Raw genomic sequence first — 22,538 nt, 5'->3', positions numbered from 1 at the left:
GGGGAGGGAGGATTGGGGCCTGCAGACTCATCATGCACCCAGCAGATACAAAGCAGGGTGCTCAAGTGATGGGGGAAATCTTTCTCTCTCTCTCTCTCTCCCATTCACAGTCAACCAAGACATTGCCAACAGACTGCATAAGAAATATGGGCGTAGAAATAGACGGAGACGGAGAGACACCCACGCATTCTCTTTCTTTCTCTCTTCCCCATCCCTGAAGCCCCCCGGGGGGGAACTGGGGGGGATTCCTCAGCCCCACCCCCACCCCACCCCGTTTCCAAGCGAAGCTGAAATAAAACAGGCAGAGGGAGCCTTGTGTGTGTTTTTATTATTATTATTATTTCTGATTAAAGAGGAATTCATTTCATCTCTCTGCCTCCTGCCAGGGGCTGAGGTGCCGCCATTGAGGTTAACGGTGCGGAAGAATACAAAAAAAATTCATTGAGGAGGATTATAAAAGTTACTAGCTGGAACATTAACAGAAGAGTAACTTGTAAAAAATGCAATATTACAATATTCACAAGGACGGTAGAGCGTGGTAAAGCTATAAAATTCAACATTAAAATCTTCTACGGCCTAGATAACCTAGTTAACAAACATTGTGCTGGAACTACTTTTTTGCGGGGACGTGGACGCCGCTGCTCCTGGCTGAAGGGTGTGAAGTCCAGGGGCCACCCGGCAAGTGGGGAGGAGACCAGGTGAGACGCTCGGCTGTGGGGCTCCCTCCGCGGTGCGGCGCCTAAGGATGGAACGCAGGTCTCTAACTTGGACCAGGGAGGCGCCGGGAGCGTTCCAGATCAAAGGAGGGCGGCGCGGAGTTCTGGAGCGTAGGGTCGCGAGGACATTCGGAATCCAGAAAAATCTGGAGCGCTCTGAGGTTCCCCCTGCGGCCGAACACCTCCCTCTCGCCGAAGATCAGGCAGATTTCCTTAGCAGCGCCGTAAAGTCTTGCAATTCTGGATTCCGATCCATTGCTTCGCCATGCATCTGGGGCTGAAACCAAAAGAGGAGGCTGAGAGCGGCTCTGGAGGAGAGCAGAACTGCTTTCCAAAGCGGCGTGAAAGTAGTACATCAGTGGGCAGGGAGTTCCGCAGATCTCTCTGGCCTTTCCAGTGGAAAAAGGCCGCAGTATGAGAGTTCCTGCTGCACAGGTCCAGAGACTCTTTGTTAAAAGAGAAAAGGAAAGAAATATTGTGTTATAAATCCCCACCTTGCTCCATCGTAGAGAGGGACGCGCGCCTCTCATCACAGTGACGTGGAGGGAACGCGCACAACCCGCAGGTGCCCCCAAGGTAGCGTGAAATTGTGGGGATCAGGGATGTCAACTTGAATAAAATATTGGGACCGTAGGTCACGCCCAGCCCCTCATAATCCATCACAAGACGCAACGCACACGCTATTTGAATGAAAATGCCAGTCAATTTTGGGACGGCAGGTCCCCTCAAATATTTTGTAGGGGGGCGAAGGACCTCAGCACATAGGAATTGGCTCCTACGGTGGAGATAAAGAGGTGACTGGGAAGCTACTGGAAAGTTTCCATCACCAGCCCCACTCATTTCCTTTTCCCTTGGCCTAGAGAGGATGCGTAAGTTACAAGAGACAACCCTGCACACTGCTGTTTGCTGCATGTTCTCGTTCACTTGCATTTTTTTTAAAAGTACAGTTTCCCGGCCTGGGGTGACTTGGGGGGCTAAAGGAGATGGGCCTGGAGGGGAGGAGAATCCTGGTTCCAACAGGGAGCGGACCATGTTGAGGGGAGAGGATGGGAAAGGCTATTAAGTCAGATCACTCACTGTCTATCAGCTTCTGTTGCTTTAGTAACAGATGCAGGCTTTGGACCTGCGCAGAATCCTCCTTCAGGAGAGGCCAAAATTGGGTTCCAGCCGAACGCTGGCAAGACTAGGGAATGGAGTGTGTTTTGTGCATCGTACGAAGTCAGAGAAATCAGCGAGCCTTCTTCCTCCGTCAGCCTCTTGGAAGTGTGATCCTGAGAAATGGGTGGGGTGCGCAGAGGTCCGATGCTGGCGTGCGGACTTCTGCTCTCCAGGGCCTGCCCAAGAAGAAAGCAGACGCGATTTGCGCGCATCTTAATGAGCTCGCGTTTGCACGGGTATATAGTCCCGTTCACACGTTCACATTTTCCCTACACTTGGTGATGGACCGTGGAGTTTCCTTTCTGGACTCACACGCCTTGGTTGGCTGCGAGGCTCATCAGGGAAGCTCTCGAAGGAGCCTGCAGCGCGTGTATGTTTCACCGGGAGTAGGCAACGTGTGGACTCCAGTTGTCCTGCCATTGACGCGGGCTGATGTCGCTGCCTCTAAGATTCACCGCATTTGGTGCCCCTTTGTGGCTAAATGGGTGGGTTCAAAGTAGCGCACTTGGCGCTCTCCCAAGCACTGCCAGTCAAAGTCGGAGTAGCAAACTGAGGTCCCAGGACGCCTCGGCTATGGGGATAGCTACAGAGAACTCTTCCAGCGCAGATGAGCACGGTCTAGCTACATGTGTGTCGACCTACATACGAGCCATGGGATGGCAAAGAGGATGTGTGTATTCTGGATTGACTGCCAAGTCATTCCAAAGTGGAAAACGAAGGCAATTGTGTGATGTGCAATTCTACCGTCCCTTCCTTCGAGAGAGGGACTTGCCTGGTCGGTGTATGCTATTCTTAAACTCTCTCCAAAAATCCAGTCTGCTCAACTGTTATTCACACACACACACACACACTCGGGGGATAATAACTTAGCAACACCACCCATTGTCCAGCTTCACTTTCAATGGATGATCCCCTTGTTGCAGGGGGAGTAGGGGCCGTGGAGAGAGCCTGCAAATATGTGGCGAGCAGCCTTCTTTTATCCCCTCGATTCCTCGCAGAAAATGCTGGGATGGATCTGAAAACTGTATAATTTGTTGCAGATCTACGGGTGTTGCACCTTCCCATTCCAAGTCGCCCAAGTAAGAAGGTGATTGGAGACGGGAGATGGGAGAGGACTTTGCCCTCAGTTCCCAGGATTGACTACTGCGCATGGGCTTAGAGAGGGAGCATATTGGCCAGTACTAAACGGTTACTTGAAAGTAAGCTACGTTGGCACCTGGGAAATGGTTCCGAAAACAATAAGCTGGGACTTAGTGCCTCGAATTCAGGCATGCATCGTACCAGCCTGACCGCCTATAACCTTTGCGTCAGAGGAAACCTACTTATCTTGCGAAGTGTGGCTGCCTCTTTGTGTATATGTGTGACGGGGGGGGGGGGAGGCGCGGAGGGAGAGAGAAATCTATTTTTTCCATACTATTATTTCCGTGTCCTCCTCTTCTTCATCTTCATCTCCCGTTTCTGTATCAGGAATCAGGAAAGGGGTTAAGGGAGAGAGGAGGAGGGTGGAAGAGACAGAGAGAGAGGGAGAGAGAATCTCTTTTAGCTGCTCCGAAGTGCGATTCAGTTCCCCAGGGAGTTGGCAGACAGTTTGTGGAGACGTTACTCCAGATTTTCAGACTATGATAAATATGATAATTTGTATAAAATTTGAATGGGTTCTTGTTTTCAGGGAGAATGCCTCCGATGATGAATGTTCCTGATTTTCAGATAGATGGCTGATAAAAAGTGTATTGAATTGTTGAAAGCGATTTTAATTTTAATTCTCTACCTGCAGATGTCTAATAATAATAATGTCTCCTAATAAAATAGGAAGGTGTCAGTTTAAGCAGCGGTATCGCGCTTGACTTCCCCCTTCCTGTCCCCACACTGTGACAACATTAACCTCTTCTTATAAAAAAAGCACATAAAATTATTATAATTACAGAGTTATTAATTTTAAAAAGAGGGTTAGCAGGATTTTTATGATTATTAATAGAGCTCACACATCTTACCCCTGGAAGTAAATCCCTAGCGCTAAGACTGTTATTGGATCGGAATCGCCTCTGGAGCTTCAGTTTGGACATTTGAAACAAAAAGGAAACGGGGAGGGCGCAGATTAAGCCGTAACTTTCCCCCCTCCCTTGAACTTATTTAAAAGCCACGGGTTTTAGAGGGTGCCGCCATAGGATGGGGAGGAAACGTTCACACGCCTCCGAATTCTTAAAAATACCTATCTGACGCGGGAGTGGGGGGGGAGGCGACTTCAGTTGGGGGGAACCCATTCAGCAGCACAAATCTGCCCTGGGGAAAGCGAACTGGGACTTCTCTCTAGACTGCCTTCCTCTGCCTATTTAACACCCCTGATTTTTTTTGGGGGGGGGGAGGCTCGCCGCTGTGCCTTTCAGACCACCACTGACCACACGGCGGGCGAAGCCAAACCAGCCGACTAGTAGCGCTTCAAGCTTGGCTGCGAATTGACCTCGGGTTATGTCCAACTCATCCGAAGCATAAACCGGTTTGCATCCAGATTGACAAAGCAATGCGGTGGGAGGAGGGGGGACTCAATCGCTTTTTATTTTTATTTCCTGCGCCCGCACCACGACTGAACGAGGCCAACACGAATCCACGCGCACAGGTGCGCGCGCGCACAGGGTGTCAAGCGAAACCTCGCCCGGCCTTCCTCCTTTTGCAACCGCGCTCTAAGCTCGCTGACTTCGGAAGAGAAGTGTTTCCTGGGTGATGTAAGACTTAACTTCCTCCCAAGCGGCCCTTAGGCTCGGAGCCTTCGGGGAATCGACGTGGGGCCGCCAAATTAATACTTGGCTGTGAAGGAAACAGTCCTCAAAAGGAAACGGGCGGGGGACTCTGGGGCTGCGATGAGAAAGTCGTTCTGGATTTGCAACCAACTTTAGGCGAAGCGGCCGGGGCTGGGGAATCGTTGACTCCGAGTTCTTGTGCGCCAAACCACTAGGCGCCTGTGCAAACGTCTGAAAAGACAAGGCAGGTCAGAGAGGGAAGCGATGGGGATTAGACAGGAAAGAGGGTCGATCGGGAAGGTACAGACGGAGTGGTAAGACAGGGCCTTCCCAAGTAGTCTGAAGGTACCTGCGCGAACTGCTTCAGTCTGTCGGACAGCAAAGAGTCTTTTTGGGTTGGCTGTGGCCCGGCCGCTTGGGAACTAGAGTCAGTTTTGGTCGGTGAAAGGTCAGGAAAGCCTGAAAAGAAGATGGGTCGAGGTGCAACTTCCACCAGGGCAAAAGCCGAGCAAGAAACGACGGCGCACGGCGGTTTCCACGCAAAAAAAGCAAGCGAGTGGATGGCTCACCTCTGCTCACCAGAGGGCATATTAGGGTGGATGGAGGGCGCATTGCACGCCTCCCCAGAACAGCTGCTAAATAGCCATAGAGGCTGACTAGTATGCAAGCGGGCGATCGTGTGGTGTTTGTGTGTGTCTCTGCTTTTTAGCCAGGTACCAAACCTGAATGAAGACATATGGCGTGGAATCCCAACCGCCTGATCTTAAAGGCATTGGGCTAACACCTACCCGCTGGGGACGCACTTCCGAGTATACAAGCCTAAAATCGGACCTGATCTTGACTCTCTTGACGCCCTTGCTTCCTATGTTCAGCCCGAGGCCTAAATGAACGGGGGATATCGCCCGTCTGCAGCACGTCCAGGCGTTGAAATAACAAGGGGGACTTTGGCACGGATTGTTTTTAATCCCCTTTTCTGCTATAGAGTCAGTCTCTGAGATTACAGGATTGTCCGAGGCTTTACTGAGCGTGCAGCCAGTTTTGGCCACAGAAACGAAGTCGGACCACCCCCATTTGTTGCACACGCAAAAAAGGAAGGAAACGGGGGCTGGGACGGAGGGGGTTTTCCGGGCCCTTTCCTCGCATTTTCTTGGAGACAGCGGTTTCTCGCGTTTTCAGAATGGGTTGTAAGGAGGAATGGGTAACCCATCTCTTACATAAACGTACCGGCGTGCTGGAGCAGCACTTGGCCCTAATAATAATAATAATAATAATAATAATAATTGAGTGCGGGCGTTTTTCGGGACTGGAGAGTTGGAGAGGAGGAACCCGCCGCCCCGCTCCGATTCTTCCAAGAATTCTCCTCCTACAGCCCTGGAACATTCACTTTTCCAATCCGGAAGGGGCGCGTGGTTAGGTTCCCTGGGCGCGCCTGGCGCTTTTCAGCTGGCTCGGAGAGTTTAAAAGGATCCGGAAGCGGTTTAGGCTTCCTCCACCCCCTCCTCCTCTCCAGCTCCCCGGCCTGGATTCCACAACTGATCCTCTCTTCCCCGCAAAGGTTTGAGCGGGACTTTGGCGAGTCGCCCGCGGGCCAGACAGCTCCTTCCAGCCCTCCTCTCTCGGAGGAGGAAGGATGCGAGGCTCCGCGCCTCCTGTCCTTGAGGACTCAGTTTCCTTGCTTGCAAATCGACCGAACGGATCCGCTGCGCCCTTGCGCACAAAGTCTGCGCACTTAATTCGGGGAAAAGTCCTGTTGAACTTCGTGAGAGACAGACTCGCGCAAGAAATTGTTAAGAGGGGCGGGGAGCTCGGTTGCTAATACATCCTGCTGCCAGCCCCCGAGTCATCGTCATCATGTGGGGCTGGGCTGGGGGGCGAGGAAGCGGATTTTGACCCGACCAAAATAATCTCACGACAACAGCAGCGAAGAGAGCGGCGGGGAAGCAGAATCAATATTTATGCACTCAATGGGTGGCAGTCACCTAAATTTTACTCAGAGTAGACCCATTGAAATTGATGAACTTTGCTAACTTAGGTCCATTAATTTCAGCGAGGGTACTCCCAGTGAAGTCACTCAATGTTTCTTTTTTCTGCCAAACTTTAGCAGTTCTCCCAAGGTGGGCACCTGCTTCAAATAACATCTTGAAGATTTTCAAACTGCACTAAAACTGCAGCTGGCCTCTCCTGCCTTTGCCAGGAAACAGAAGGGTCTTTTATAATCCTGGCGGAAGCAGCAGCAATTCTGATCCCGCACGGATTTCAAGGGCAGGAGTTGCTGGACTTTCAGATGAATTTCGGCCTGATCTACTTTAACCCAGGAAAGCCACCAGAAGACAGACAGAGAGAGAGAGAGACTTTCAGGGAGAGCCATCCCCTGTCCCTTTATGCTGGGTTAGGAACCAGTCGAAAAGCAGATCAACCCTTTAATTTAGGCCAGGGTTAGAGAGGTAGGCGTTTTCAAGGCCAGGTCCTGAACTATATAAAAAAAGCAAGAAGGAAGATCATGCCATGTGTGTGTGTACAAAATAATTTCCTCCCGCTGGTGCGTAATGCCGCCGCGTCCCCATCCAATACAGAAATCTGGGATTGAAAAGGGAAGGATTTGCGAGGATAAATAAGAGCAAATGAACCCCCAGCAATTCTCCGTTTAGAAATGAAAGGGAACTAAACTAAGTTTCTTTCGTGCCCGGCTGCCAGCAGGAGCCCAGGAGGAGAAGGGAGAGAAAGGGGAGGCGCTATCTCCTTGGAAGAGAGATTTGGGGCGCAGAGTGAGCAGGGTATCCTGGATCGTGTCCCGGGGGCAGGGCGGTTGGGGGGGCGAAATCCCTAGTCCGTTTCCTTTTCTCACATCCAGACAGAAAGTGAACGAGAAGTGGAGGGAGGGATGGGGGTTCGCCTGTCGCCTCCTCACTGGCTCTAGGGAAAACAACCCGACGGCGCTTCGTCTCTGCGAGATCTGCTTTCAGGCTGAAGTGGCCCTATGGGAGAAGAGAGCGAGATGCAGAAGCCCAGCAGGGAAAAGAGAAGAGCTGCTAGGAGGGAGGTGGCTTCTGTCCCCGCAACCTCCGCAGGTCAGAACCACGAAGGAAGAAGGAAGTACCATTTTTGAGCCTAAGCAGGACTTCTGAAAGGGCTGGGCGATATCTAAACATACGTAGTGGTGATGGGGAAATAATAATACTACAGTGGTACCTCGGGTTAAGTACTTAATTCGTTCCGGAGGTCCGTTCTTAACCTGAAACTGTTCTTAACCTGAAGCACCACTTTAGCTAATGGGGCCTCCCGCTGCCGCCGCACCGCCGGAGCACGATTTCTGTTCTTATCCCGAAGCAAAGTTCTTAACCTGAAGCACTATTTCTGGGTTAGCAGAGTCTGTAACCTGAAGCGTATGTAACCTGAAGCGTATGTAACCTGAGGTACCACTGTAGTAATAATAAGACGAGCTCTGCCCATGTAACATATACGGTAGTCAAAGGTGCCAACTTGAATAAAATATTGGAGAGGACAGGTAATTACGCCCCGCGTAATTGTTCACAAGACACGGCCCACGCGCACCATTTGAATGAACTTGGGGGCAGCCCCCCAAAAAACATTTTAGTGGATAGGGGCACGGGCGTTGCCAGGGGGTGCAGAGGGCAGCTGCCCCCCCAATCAAGCAGGTAAATAAAAATACAGTGGTACCTCGGGTTAAGAACTTAGTTCGTTCCGGAGGTCCGTTCTTAACCTGAAACTGTTCTTAACCTGAAGCACCACTTTAGCTAATGGGGCCTCCCGCTGCTGCCGCGCCGCCGGAGCACGATTTCTGTTCTCATCCTGAAACAAAGTTCTTAACCCGAGGTACTATTTCTGAGTTAACGGAGTCTGGAACCTGAAGCCTCCGTAACCCGAGGTACCACTGTACTTAACTAACTGACCAATTGCGTCGCAGATAACTCAGTTCTGCCCCCTAACATAAAGCCTGCCCCCCCCAAAAAAAATACTAGGTGGGGGCTACAGGGACCTCGACCACTAGGAGGAGACTCCTACGATGGCAGTGGTGGAAGTAGTAATACGACCCCTGCCCACTTCGACGACTAGGAAGCCCCCTCCCTATGCGAGAGGAGAACCACCTCAGTCCGGGAGAAGTAGCGAAAGGACAAAGCGGAAGAAGTCGGAGACCTGTCGGGCTGATAGGAAACACAGCTCTGTGAGACTGTGGTGGTGCGTGGAAAAATCACGCACGGACCCTGCGGCACCTCGGGGACCACGCGAGCAGATCGTGGGAGAAGCTCTGGCACCTGAGCCGAGGGGCTTCAGTCCGGGTGATGGGCGCCCACGTTTTGCGGAAGCACCCAGAGCCAGTGTCACCACGCGAGGGTGAGCGAATTGCCTGGCCACAGATCCACCCAAGATAATTTCTATCTGGAGGCTGAAGTTTTGAATCAGCAGCCCAGTTCACCCGGAATAGTCGAGTTTAAAGTTCTTTAAAGACTTCTCAGCGCGTTCCTTCTACCCCTAAGCACACCTCAAGGTCTTTCATAGGCTAATATTTATTCCCCACATATTGAGGGTCTGATTGTAGGCGAGGGAAGGAGTCTATTCCGCACTGTGGGCTCTGAAATGGGAGCAGGGAACAGGGGCAGAGAGTGAGGTTCTTGTTGGAATTGATATTAGAGTTATTTTCAAGAGGGAACGGTGTAAACGCTTGTGCGCGCAGCAGGTATATATGACAGAAGCAGCTCGATGCCAATCGAATAAACGGATAGAGGCCAACGATTCTCAGTTCTCTTGCTCCTGCTGAACACTCTGGGCCATAAGTCCACATAAACATATTTAGGGAAGTCACAGTGGTGCTAACACAATTCCAGTTCCAGTACACACCCAGAACTGTTCTAAGCCGCCTTCACTTTTACACAGCTTTGCTGCCATCCTGAGGTGCTCTGTCCTTTTTTTTTTAGAAGTTCAGAAAGTTGAAAACCTAGAGAAGAGTTGGATTTGAGTTAAATGTTAAATCTAAAATTGAGACGGATAAGTTTTAACTTGATTTCAAGGATTCCACGTTTACAACCTGCCCGGGCATTGAGACTGCAACTGGCAAGAGTCAGGTCCCTTTTCGTGGTGGGCCCCTAGACTATGGAGCGCTCTGCTTTCGGGGCGCAGATGACCGCTGTGTTGCAGATTTTCGAATAGTTAAAAAAAATACGCCACCTTTTAAAGTATTAAATTAAAACGCGCCTTTTCCTAACTATAGCTTTTTCTTGTCCAATTGGTCTCTTAAATTATTGCTACTGTTGCTGCCTTTTTCAGATTTGGTTTTTTGTGTGTGCATACACACACACACACACACACACACACAAACTTGTGGTGCTTTTATGATATTGTGAAGCACCTTGAGTGAGCCATGCCCCCCAAGAAATAGCATATCAATAAAAATACAATCACATAAAACGTGTTTGATTGGGTATGTTAATCTGAGAAGAGCATTGTTGGGGGGGGGTTGTCTTTACTATGTGTTTTGTGTTTTCATATTGTGTTTTTATGTTGTAACCTCTCTGAGACTTGCGGACATAGGGTGTCATACAAATAATAAAAATAAAAATAATAGTTTTGACAACGCCACAGGTTTACTGAGTTCCAATAAGGTTCAGTTAGATTTACTCCAAAGTAAGTGTGCCGAGAATTACGGTAATCATTGGCAGATTAAGACTGCAGTCCCAAGTAACTTAAGTCCCGTTGGACTCGGTGGGATTTACTATTAAGGAGGAGACATGTTCAGGATTGCAAGGCGCATAAATCCTTTTCAATGCCGATTGCCTGGGATGGTCTTTTAATTTGACTGACCATTTCTCTCCAGTAGAGAGAATTTATTTGGGGGAAACCGCCTGCGTCGTGCAGGAAGGCAGTAAGAAAGGCGGCTGCCAGAACGGGATCCCCTTTCCCTGGAAGAGGGGGGCAGCTCCGATTTGTCACCCACCACAACTCAGTCCCTCCAGAGCTTTCCTAGCCAAGTCAAGGGTCTCCCTTGAAGGGTCAGCTGGTTTTCTGCCCACCGACCCCTCTTAAAATCTGCTGTTACCAGTGACCTGTCGCGCAAGGTTCTCCTAAGGACCGTGAAGCGCTCTTGTCTTCTTCACACTATAAATTCTGTGGAAGAACAAGAATAATGGTGATTTTCAAGTCCCGGTGGCGACGCGAAGAAAGAAACAAGAACGGGAAATGGAACCGAAGCCTTTATCTCTCTCCCTTTTGGCAACCCACGAGCCCTCTGGTTTTCTCATTCGTGGTTACAGACTTGCGCTTTAAAAAAGTTTGGTTAATGTTTGTTAAGTTGCCGTCGTCATCTTCCTGCCTGCTGTCGAGCAAGCCCCTTCTTTCTCTTTCTCTCTCTCTCTCTCTCTCTCTCTCTCTCTCTCTCTCCGTTTCCTTTCTGGTCAACGGGACCATCTGCCAAACCCACGGCTCTCTCCGACTCTGGCATCCAGAGAGCACCCGCCAGTCGGGGAATCGAGGCAGGCGCCTTAAAAGGCGGGCTTTGAATTCAAGTTGCTCAGGATGCAACTCTCGCCCTTTCTTGCTTGCTTCTCTGTTTTATTTAGTGAAATATAAACACTTTAATAAACTCCCTAAAGAATACCAGCTTTCCTTTTTCCACTCCCGCGGATTAAGAATCGGGCTTGAGGCTACAGCCCTCTGCACGCTTGGCCTGGGGGCAAGTCCCACAAAACGGAGTAGGGGGTCTTACTCCCCAATAAACGGGTAAAGGATGGGGCTAGCTGCGCTTGCCCCGTCTCCCGACGACTGGCCAAGAAAGCGCTGCTTCCTCCCTCTCCAAGCCAGAGGAGAAAGTTGTGGAGCGACTCTGGGTGGCGGACAGGTGAGCTGGGGGGTTGGCGAACCAACATCGGCTACTATCAGTGTTGTGGCGGATAGGCTCTCGCGCGCGCCCAGGTGGGGTTCACACGTGCTCACAAATGCAGCTAAGCCCGTGTCTTGAGCGCCACTTCTGAACACACGTTTAGATCGCGGCGGCTCAGGAAGGGAAGAAGGAAGACCAGGGAGCGCTGGAAATTGACGCAGTTCTCAAATGTGCGGGAACCAGATCATCACCATAGAATTGTTAAATTGGAAGAGATCCTGAGGATCATCTAGTCCAACCCCCTGCAGTGCAGGATCCTTGAGGTTTTCCTTCCTCGCCTGGTCCCGAAACCGGATCATGACTACCGGGTGGGATACATCCTCATATTTGCTTTTTTTGCTTAACTTTATTAGCTCTGCGCTGGCTCTTATTCAGAGTTTTCATTTCAGCAAAACGCTCTCAAAAACCGACCAAAATTTTGAAAACAGCAAATGCGACAGGATAAGAATAAGATAATTATAAAGCGGCGCTAAAAAGCACTCAGACAGCTCACTCGAACCCGAATTCAACGGATATATATATATATATATATATATATATATATATATATATATATAAGCACGGGAAAATCAAATGGGCGGAAAAGGAGATTTTGGGAGACAGGGCGCCACCGCGGAAAAGACCCTCTCGCCCAGCGCCTCTCCACTGAACCGAGAAGGCGGGCTCCAGGCAGAGAGCCTCTGGGGGTGCAAAGCGCGGGCAGGCGCGCCGGTGCGCAGGCATGTGAGACAATTTAAGTATAGTCCGATTTCCCAGTGCGTTTCAAACCTTCCATCCCTCAGTATATCTACACCACCCTCTCCGAGTGCTACTCTAACCGCGCTAGAGAGCGAGCCTGAATGTGGCCGCTCACAACCATTCCACTCCGCCTCTTAGCCCCACCCTTGATGATCCGGTTTTTCACCGAGATGGCGAGAAAAGCGGTTCTAAACTAATCCTGACTGCTCCAGGAGGTTCTCTAATCCGCCTCGGGGGAGCGCTCGAGGCCTCCATCCAACAAAGGGGGCTAGTAGCCCAAGCACTCCCGGTCCTGGCCCGTTATTGGGTTGTCTGCCTGAGGCTGGCCCGCGCGCGTGGACCCCAGGCGCCTCCTTTCCACTCCGGCCTAAATGGTTTGCGGATCGGGCTAGCAGGCTTGTTGCTCCGACTTCACTTCGCCCCCTCCGCGCCCCCTCTCCATGTTTACCTCCCTGCATTACCCGGTGGGACAGTACCCCCGTCCAACCACACCTCGCGCAATAGTCCCCTTTTCGGGACTTGTGGGTTACAAGTTGGAAATCGACCCGGATTCCCCCCAGAAAGAGGAAAAAGACGGGGGTGTCTATGGCGGATCAAACCCCATTTTTTTAAAGGAGTGACGTTGCCTGCTCACCTTTTCATTCCCCGCCCCCCTTACTCTCGCGTTCCTCATTTCCCTGGGAACTTTTCTCCTCCGGAGTTAACTATTAACCGAGGCACAACGGGCAATTTTCTTGGGAATGCGAGCTATTTCCTTTACACTGCAGATAGATGGGGCGAGTGATTAATAGCAGATATATATTTCAAAGAGATCGCCGATGTTTTATGTTGAGCAGAGGGGGCGGTGAGAGATGCATCGCAAGAGGTCCCCGGAGAGATGCGTCTGTGCAAAAACGCGCAGGAAACCAACCCAAAATGACATTCTGCGTCTATATCTATCTTATCCATATGTTTTTAAAAGTTTAAACATTTCAATTAAGAGGAGTAATTTTATACTTCGTCGTTGCAGTTGAAATTATAAGAATGTCGTGTGTATGATGGGTGGGAGTGGGGTTAGTTCCTATTTGTATAATGAAGACTAGTATTGGCTCCCCTGGAAGTCTCCAGGAAGTTGGATGGTTTCTCCTGCGCTCACACCCGACGCCGGACGCTTTTTATTCCATCTCCCGAAGCAGGGGCGCTCCTTTGCCTGCTTGGCTTTATTTCTCCGGCTGATCCCGGGCAAGGCAATTTTTTGGTCACTGGGCAATGAAGGGGTGCGCACTACCTGGTGCTTATAGGATCCGTTACAGGCACTGCCTGAAACGCAGAAGGAGCGGGATGTCAGCCAGCAAAATAACCCACCTCTTTCGAGGTGCTTTGCTCCTGCAGCCCACGCAGGATTAATTCCAAGCGGCGACTCTGAACGAGGGATGGCGCTGCGTTGGCGCTGCTCAGTGAGCTTGGCAAAGCAGCCACCCAAGCCGCGCAGCGCTCCCGCGACCTTGGCTTTCTGGGAGAATCCAAGTTCTCCAAAGGGGCCGATCCACAACAGAGTTGCGCAGACCGAGGTCGGAGCTGGAGAAATCCTGCTGAAAACCAAGACGGCTGAAATGAATCGCGTTGTGGATGGGGTTCAGAACCGCGCAGGTCGATCCTAAGCGAGCCCCGCTTGGTTTAACTGGGTTGTGTGGGTATTTCCTTGCCACTTCAGAATAAGCCTGCATAGGCTGTAGGGTGGCGCAGAAGTTGGAGAGGTTGTCCTTCTTAGGATGGGACGCAAAGCCTCCCCAACCTCTTTCCACGAATCCCATCGTGGTGGTGCCCTACACGTCATCTGCTTCTCCTCTTCCTCTTTCAGTCTTTTGTTTTTTTTGGGGGTGTCCTCTATTTCAGTTTCTAGCCTTCCTTTCTCGCCCCCCCCTTGCCTCTTTCTTTCTGTTTCCCTCTGCGCCCTTTCTCCTCCCCCTTCCTCTTTCCTTCGACCCGCTCCTTCTTTTTTGCGCCCCCCCCCCAGACCACGACGGAGGCATATGAAGTTCTAAGTCTAACTGGCTGGTGTCAGGCAGTTCTCCCTCTCTCTCTCTCTCCCTCTCTCCCTCTAACTCCTAGGCAGCCTGGCGTGACGGATTAAACATCAACTAGTTAAATAAAAATTAATATCAAATGCTTCCTAACTTCTAATGTCATGTTGTTTATAACTAATGAACTGATTAGGGGATAAACACATCAGGAAGACGTTTCTGCTCCTCTGCTCTTCGCCAGAGACAGCAGCTTCGAGAGGCAGCGCTCCCCCCACCAACCCACCCACCCACCCACCCACCCAATTGTCCCTGCCAGGGTTCTTTCTCCCCACATATAAAACGCCAGTGAGAGTGGCAGATGGGGAGGGGGACACGCTGCAGTGGCGGGGTGTGTGTGCTCCGAGATGGGCTTGGGCGCTTAGCTGTGGACTCCATGGACCTCTCTCGGGGAGGAAGGGGGTGGTGTTTATATTGCCAATCCTCTCCCTGGCAGAGATGCGCCCACAGACTCGGAGGGGGGGGGAGAACCAGGGGAGAAGATCACCACTGTCAGGAGGCAAGCTCATGCCTGCGCTTGTTTGAAAGTTCCTTTGGCGATGGGTCACTCAACAAACGGACATTCCTACAATTATTAACAAAGCGGTTCGGCTATATTCCACGTTTGCGTCCCGTCTCCCCACTCGATGCAAATTCCGCCCCCCCCCAACTTGGCTTGTTGGTGGATGGTGGCACTGGAGGTGTCTTCTCGACCTCTTTCCCTTCGGTGTCCCCCCCACCTCCTCGGCCCCCCCAAATTTGGCCCCCTGGCCCCCACCCCTCTTAGTTCCGGGAAGAACCCCCCCAGGCTTTTAAAACACTGTTTGTCCAGGCCGGCGTCGGTTTTGACAAGACCATAATAACAGGGGAAGCATTTTAAAACCAATTTAGCAAATGCAGAAATGTAATTTTAATGAAGAATCGATGAGCGAATGGTTCATTTTTCCTAGGGTACCTTGTTGGAGTTGAGAGACTTTCAATCAATGGGGGGCGGGGAGGCGGAGGGGGGAAAGGCGAGGAAGAATGGGCTCCCAGGCGCATCTGCTGCCGCCGCCGCGCCTGCTCTCGCAATCCTGAACTGCGGAAGGAAGAGACAGGATTTGTCCAACAAACAAGCTGACCGGCCAAGAGACCGCAAGGAGGGAGGATCTCAGGGGCTCGAAGGGGGCCACGCCATGGGCGTAGCCAGGCTTTTTGTCAGGCGGGGCGGGCCTTTTGTTGGGGGGGGGATGCAGAACCTCAGCTAGCTATGTATATTTATGGATTTTTATTGATTTGGGAGGGGGCAGCTGCCCCTCCCTTGGCTACGCCCGCGGGCCACACTCTCTCCTTAGCGAGATTCCAAAGTACATAGGCGACAATTCCTAGGGGCCGAGGGGTCTTCCGCCGCCCTCCGATAAAATCTTTGAGGGGGAGTCCACGCTCCCCCTGCGCCCCAAGTTGATGGGCATTGCCATTCAAATAGTGTGCGTGCACCGCGTCATGTGATCGATTATGCGGAGAGGGGCTTACCTGCCCCCCCTCCATATTTTATTCAAATTGGCACCACTGCCGACGGGGATGGGGAACCCGAGTTCAAGATCTCGTCTGAATCCGACCTAGATTTATCTTGGCATTTCGGGTGAGGGAGGAGAGCTTAGATGGCTGACTGTGGCTGCCAGCTTTTCAGACTGATCATTGAGAGCAATGGGTCTATAAGCGAGTCAGGGCAAGGCTCTAGCTGCCGTGTCCACACAGCCCATACCTCCCTTAAAGTGGTTCTTGAGATCTTTAAATAATGGCAGCAGGCCCCCGCCCTCTCCGCTGCCGACAAAGTGAGTTGGCATCTTACTCTCTGGAGCTGGGCCTCACCACTCTTCGACTTGCGAAGGATTTTGGCAGCGATCCTCGGCCAGAAGCGCGCTCTCTCGCCACCATCCCGCAGGTAGCTGCTGGACCACCGAGGGGAAGGCCTTGATTACCCAAGGCTGGGTTTGCGTTGGGTTTTCCCTCCTTGGAGGTTTTCCAAGCAGAAGCTGGGTAACAGGGTTTCTTTGCGCGCGGGGAGAGGGGGTGAGGAGGACACGAAGGGCGGTTCTCCAACTCTGGATTTCCTGAACGGAGCAGGAGGGCTGGGTTGGATGACCCACAAGTTCCCCATCCCCCACTCTTCCCCAGTGATCCTAAGGGATATCTGGTGAGGCTACCCAAAGGGGGTGCCTGTTAGCCAGACGGTCTTTGAAGGCAGCCCTGTATCGGGAAATTTGTAATGTTTTATTATGTTTTTATATGTGATGGAAGCCAGGTGGGCAGGGTAAAATAATAATAATAATAATAATAATAATAATAATAATAATAATAATAATAATAATAGGTAGGGTAGGGAAATGAGGTTCCCATCGCCAAGCTTCAGCAACGACCCTCTGGGGGTCCCAGGCACTCTGTACATGCCCTCGCCCCTCTCCACTTGCGACCGGGCCCCGAGGGCTAGCGGAGAGGAGCGCCTCTTGTCATCTTAAGAACGCGAGACAAAGTGTGCTTGTGCTGGCAATTTTTCTCCCCTCCTTTTTTAAGTTGGCTGAGGATCTGTGGAGCGGCATCTCCTTCTTCCGGGGTTTATTTATTATTTTTTTTAATTCCCCGGGAAAGGGGGGGTGAGTAGAGGAGCCCCTCTCCCTCCCCCTCTCTTTCCTTCTTCCTCTCCTTCCCTCCCTTTCTCGTTCTCTCGTTATCTAAACCGTTTAGCTTTGGGTGGTTGCTCGCAGATCACCAAAGTGGGGCTGTGGCGGGGAGGGGGGGGGGTAGCCGGCAAGACGGCCCAGCGAAGCGCTCGGCAGAGGAGCAGCGAACGCGAAAAGGCCGCGGCCGATCTGCTGGGCTGAGCCAAGCGGCCCAGGCAGGGAGACGCACCATTAGGCAAGGCAGGCATGGCTCACAGCTCCGGCGGGAGAGCAGGTAAAGGAAGGAGGGGTGGGGGAAAGAGGCGGTTGGCTAGGGCCCCTGGGCCCCGCTGAATATTCAGAAGGCAGGCAGGCAGGCAGGTAGGCAGAGATCTTTCCCCACCACACCAGCACCCCGGTGTCAGCAGCAGGGGAAGGAACCCGCCCCCCGCCATCAGATATAGAGAGACTTGCTTGGCTCCAGGGAGCCTACAGGTGTGCGGCGAGCCGCGTCTGAAATCTGGTACTGCGGAGCCTTCCCTTCGGCGGCCCCCGAGTGCAATCAGGACTTTTACCCAATGAAATGGTCCTTTGGAAACTTCCGCTTCCCTGGTTGGTTCCCTGTGGCGCCGCTCTTCTCCAATTAACCTCCTGGTGCTTATCACGACTTCCCTCCCAGCTGAAATTGGCGTGCGCTCCGTTTGAAAGGAAGGAATAAAGTTTTGGTGTCAAATGGGGAAATTTAAGCCAGTGTCGAAGGTTTTGGATTTGGGGCAAACTGGCCCCACTCTTGCTGTGGTCGCCTAGCCTGTGCGCCGGGTCTGCCAAACAGCAAACTACAAACTAATTTATGGTGCTCTACTCCGGTTAATGTCCCGCGCAGGGGCTTTCGCTTCCTCCGTTGTGGATCTAGCTGTCCGGAGAGCGCAGGGCGTCCCCTTATGGTGCAAGAGTGGGGGTGGCGGTGGGGGCTAAGTGAGAAGAGCTTTGGAAACTGAGGAGCTCACCCTATAGCTGCCACGTGTACACCCGGATTAAATCTTTGAAGAGCTTTCTGTGCCTTGGGGATGGGTTGAGGGTTCACAAACCGATCTCCAAATGCTGCTTCAGTCTGATCCCTGCCTGGGCTCACAATCTGGGCTCCTGGTGCCGCAATAGCTGGCACAGAGAGGCTTCAAGGCTTATTGACTAATTATGAGTGAGGTGGGGGGGCAGGAGTCTCTGCTGCTGGGCCATTGAAGTCCTGGCTGGACTCAATAGAACCAAACCAACTGAGTCTTTTAAAAGAAAACAAACCAGGAGTCTTTTAAAAGAAAAAGGTCTATTTTCGCTAGTTATTCTAACGAAGTTTCTCTAAATCTAGGAAGCACTTCAATAGAGAGAGATTCTGTAAACATATCCGGCAATATAAGGAAGATGAAATGCATTCAATTAAAACATGCAATATGCGTTAGGGAATCTATAACTGATGGCATGTGAGTTTGCGAAGGAGGCGATTTGTAGGGGAACCTCAAAATGAATGAACTTTTCTGGTTCGATGAGGGCCTTAGGATGCATGATCACTGATCAAATAAAGTCAGGAACACATCAAACACTTAATACGCGTTAAGTGTACTGCTGTGTATTAATCGTGTGTTTCACACCTGCCACCTAGGAGAGAAGGCCCAGCCAATTTTCCAGTCTCCCACGCAATGATTCTCGGTAGAAAATCCCTCTTCTCCCTTCCCTCCCCCCGTTCGAAGTCCCCTCTGTTCCATTTCCCTTCTGTGTCTCTAAAAGATCTGCCCAAGTCCCTTTGCATCTGAGGTTTAAATAGGAAGATCAATAGAAAACAGTTGTAATGATCTAATTAATTATAGCAAAATTAAAAGCGAGTAGAAAATCAATCTCTGATGGTGTTGAAGATGGAATTAAATTGATAGTCCATCTGTTCACCTCCTAGACCGTATAAATTTGCAACCCAAGGACGGAGCTAATGGGATCAGGCTGCTCGAAATCTCCTCCTATCTCTCTCTCTCCCCCCCCCCCGCCCCCGTTCTTACTCCTTCCTGAAGTTCAAACTTGCAGAATCAGAGCCTGCCACAACTTCTCCGCCAGACAGTTGCAAAATTAAACACAATATGAGGCAGTTCTGTGGCAGAGTCAAAGCAACAAGCAACAACAGCAGTGTGAAACTGGGAAACACTGGTGCAAACTGGGGTTCTATCTCTCTCCCCTACCCTCCCTCTTCCTTCCGGTTTATCCAGAGAGACCACTTCGTATCCTATTATTGGCCACAACTCCTTCTTCCCAAATTCCTAAACAACCACGTTGGTTCTAATGTTCCACTGGCTCCTAAGCCCGCTGTTTTCGTATGCCACTTTTAGGGTAATCCATGGGGTTTGAACCAGCATGTAGCGGGTGGGTTGTGAGGCCTCGATATCCCCTTCCACACTACACAGCGGAGCTGCCTTTTTGAAAAGAGTGGCAGAATTAATCACAGTAATGAATTTACACACTTGCTCGGAAGTAAAAGCCCACGGAAGGGGATGGGAACTTCCGTTCGGGATCAGTCTGCGAAGCCATTCAATTCCGTACTGGTTGCACACACAAAAATCTGCCTAAATCCGAATATCGGCTTAATTAATGGGCCAAGTACCACGCAGGGAGGGGAGGTGGCGGAGGAACCCTAACAAACTGGCCTAAAACAATGGCGTCTAAGGTGCACATCTAGGCAATCTCGAGGTGCGCGCGCGTGCAAACACGTGTATTCCCCTTACACACACACACTCTTTGGAAATGGCATTCTCTGTTCCACCCGAAGGCAGGGATTCCGTCCATCCCAAGGCCGCCCGCCCCCTCCCACGGATTTTAGTGAGACCTTCTCCCAAGAGGGGTCGCAGACTTTAGGGAAGGGGTGGTCAGGTGGTCACCGACTGCCCGCCCGCCCTCCGGATCCCCCTCTCACCCCACCCATCCCTAATACCTACCCTTCTTCCGGGGAAAGGCTTCCTCCACCAGCCGAGCCGGCCCGGTAGGTCCCTCTTAGGCCTTTTCGCCGTCCTTGCTCTCCCTTCCCGCAGCTAGAGCACCATCCGTTTTCCTAGGCTTTGCTTTGTTTCTCACGAACCAGGACTGAGAGCTAGGAAGAGAGAGAGAGACAGAAATCCCTCCTGTCGCCCCGCTGGTCCCTTTTAGAAAGCAGCCGGGCGAGGACTCTGGCTTGGGTAGCTTTGCTAAATCAGAACCCAAAAAAAACAGCAAATCGCAACAGCAACCTTTGCAGCTTGCTAGTTCTCTTCTTCCTCGCTTTAACCCCCAACCCAACCCACCGCGCCGTTCCCCACCTCTCCAAACTCCCTGCAATTTGCCCTAGAAAGCATGGCAAGGAGGCAAAGACTGACGTCTGGGGAACTCCCCCCCCCCACTCCGGCTCCTTTAGGGATGAAAAATGGAATATTTTTTTTGTATGGGGGGGGGAGCTGCAGAGCGCAGTGAAATTAACCGAACAGAAACTCTGCTTCTTCCCCCGGGTTTGGGGACGAGCAAAGTGCCGCGTAAGCCTTCGCGTAAAAACGCCAGCCCCGGTGGGTTTGCGGGGCCTTCCCGGTCCTGCGGTGTTTGTGTGGCGGGGGGTGTCCGCGGTCCCCTATGCGGAGACAGCAGAGGCAAGAAGGAACCCGATTCCACGATGTGGAAAGCAGACTTTGCTAGAGCTCTTGAGCTGGAGCCTCTGTCCTCTCCCCTTTTAAAAATCCTGCCCATTTTAGAAGTGGGGTAAACGAGATTTCCACCCCTCAAAGCCGTGATTGCTCTGCTGGTTCCCCTCGAGCTTTAGCGCAGTGTTACCATTATCACCTAGGCCCAGAAGAAAACTCCTACATATACTGCTATATATATTTATTATATATATATATGTATATATTAAAATACCTCTCCTTTGTCCTTTTCTGAACCCCACACAGAGACACACGCGCGCGCGAGGAGGGCAGGCAGGCGCCCCGGAGCTCTGCTAATCCGTTTTATTAACTAATATATTCAAAAGGATGGCTTGGCCTATCGCGAAAGGCTGTTGCAGCCCTTCTTGTCGGTTGGGGCTCTTGCCTGGTGGGGCAAAAGGTGAGCTGTCGTGGGCCCCTCGGTCGCTCCCCCTCCACCCATCCCTCCGCCTGTGAAATACACGCACATTTTGACTGGATTATGCCCTGAAAGTTAGAGCAGCACCAGGACTCCAGAAATTATAATCCATTCGGGACTTTTCTCCGCTTCCTCCCCACGAACTACCGCCGTCTTACCTGAAAATGTACGCGAAAGATTAGCGCAGGTGCCACGAGCTGCTTCTGAGCAGAAGACGACGCGCGATCTTCTGAAAAGTTGGAGATCTATGCCGAAGTTTGTTGGGGTGTTGGGCAGAGAGAAATCGTTGGAGGTTTATTCTCTCTCTTTCTCTCTCTAAGGGAAAAGTGTGTCCAAAATTAACTAACCACCTCAGCAGCATCCAAGGGCGGCTATACTGAGAAAAGTTTGCAGAGAGGAAATCCTGAACTTCGCCGCCGCCGCGTGGAAAGGGCTGCAGCGAAATCCATTAGGTCAGGATCACACGCAGAGGAAAGACTGGCCAGCGGTGAGGGGTGGGTTAGGGAGAGGCGTCTTTGCAAAGCTCGGGGACGGAGAAATCGGGGAGGCAGCTTGGGTGGGCTGGGAAGAGAGGCGATGCTGGAGAGCCCCGGCCAGGCCGCAGTTCAAAGACTGGGGAGTCCCTTTTGCTCCTGCCTCTCTGGCCCCTTCGTTGCAGCATGGACCTCCCCCACGAGCCCATCCTTTTCCCAGCCGGTGCCGGCTGAACGTGGAGCGGAGGAACCCGAGTGTCTCCTCCCTTCCCTGCGTCCCGCAAGGCTCCCTTTCCTCCCTGCTGCTCACCTGGGGCTCCCTTCGCATCGCTTTGGGCTGGGGTCTTTGGGGGGTGTTTGTTCGGAACAAGGAAAGGAGCTCTTTCTAAGAAGGTTTGGCTGCTCAGCTTTTGGAGCCGTTCGCAATTCTCATATGCCCTATTTAATGTTGCCCTTAAATGTTCAGTTTCTCCTCTCCTCCCCCCCCTTTCTTTTTACACCATTTCATTTATTGTTATTATTAATTTTGATCTTGGATTTAGATCTGCTCCTCCAGCCAAAAGGTTCCCGAAGCGGCTATACTTTTATTGGACTATGGTCTCAGATAACTTTAAAATCTTGCATTTGTTTAATTGCACAGAGAGGTATTTGGGTTTGTGTGTGTGGTTTTTTCCCTGTTCGTTCGTTCGCCTCGTTCTCCTCTTCCTTTCCCCCTCCCCCTCCCCTTAATTTGTCCCTTTCGGGGACTCTCGTTCAATAATTCCCCTCACCCTTCCTCCTCCCGATTCCTCCCGATCCCTGCGTACGCACGCACACGCACGCACACGCACACACCATTAGCAATTCCTGCCAAAGTCGAGTGACTTGGACCGACACACTTTTTAATTAGACTTCAGATTTGAGGATTACCTGCTTTCAGATTTTACAAAGAAGTATTAAACGGTGAGGGAAAGAAGGGAGCAACAACGACACCCCTTTCCACCCCCTTATAGGAAAAAGATGGAAACTGTTCTCTTGCAAACGAAGAAACTT

General features: G+C 51.5%; 1 protein-coding gene and 1 long non-coding RNA gene across 3 annotated transcripts in view; one reads left to right on the top strand and one right to left on the bottom strand.

The window, feature by feature from the left end:
• Positions 1-334: 334 nt before the first annotated feature.
• On the bottom strand, positions 335-21,987 carry LOC310763620. Its single transcript, XR_014548727.1, has 3 exons — positions 21,192-21,987; positions 19,887-20,038; positions 335-1,162 (listed from the first exon to the last, which is right to left on the bottom strand). It is a non-coding gene; the product is annotated as an uncharacterized lncRNA (long non-coding RNA).
• PAX2 (paired box 2) overlaps positions 17,093-22,538 on the top strand; it is a 153,959-nt gene continuing 148,513 nt past the window's right edge. For both annotated transcript variants that reach the window (XM_083615743.1, XM_083615754.1), the window contains exon 1: positions 17,093-17,212. In XM_083615743.1, the coding sequence (XP_083471869.1) occupies positions 17,185-17,212 (28 nt within the window). In that variant the 5' untranslated portion in view covers positions 17,093-17,184. The remainder of the gene's footprint in view (positions 17,213-22,538) is intronic.

This window comes from Podarcis filfolensis (genome assembly GCF_964270895.1).
Source record: "Podarcis filfolensis genome assembly, chromosome: 5".
NCBI lineage: Eukaryota > Metazoa > Chordata > Lepidosauria > Squamata > Lacertidae > Podarcis > Podarcis filfolensis.
This window is presented reverse-complemented; position numbering and strand designations above follow the sequence as displayed.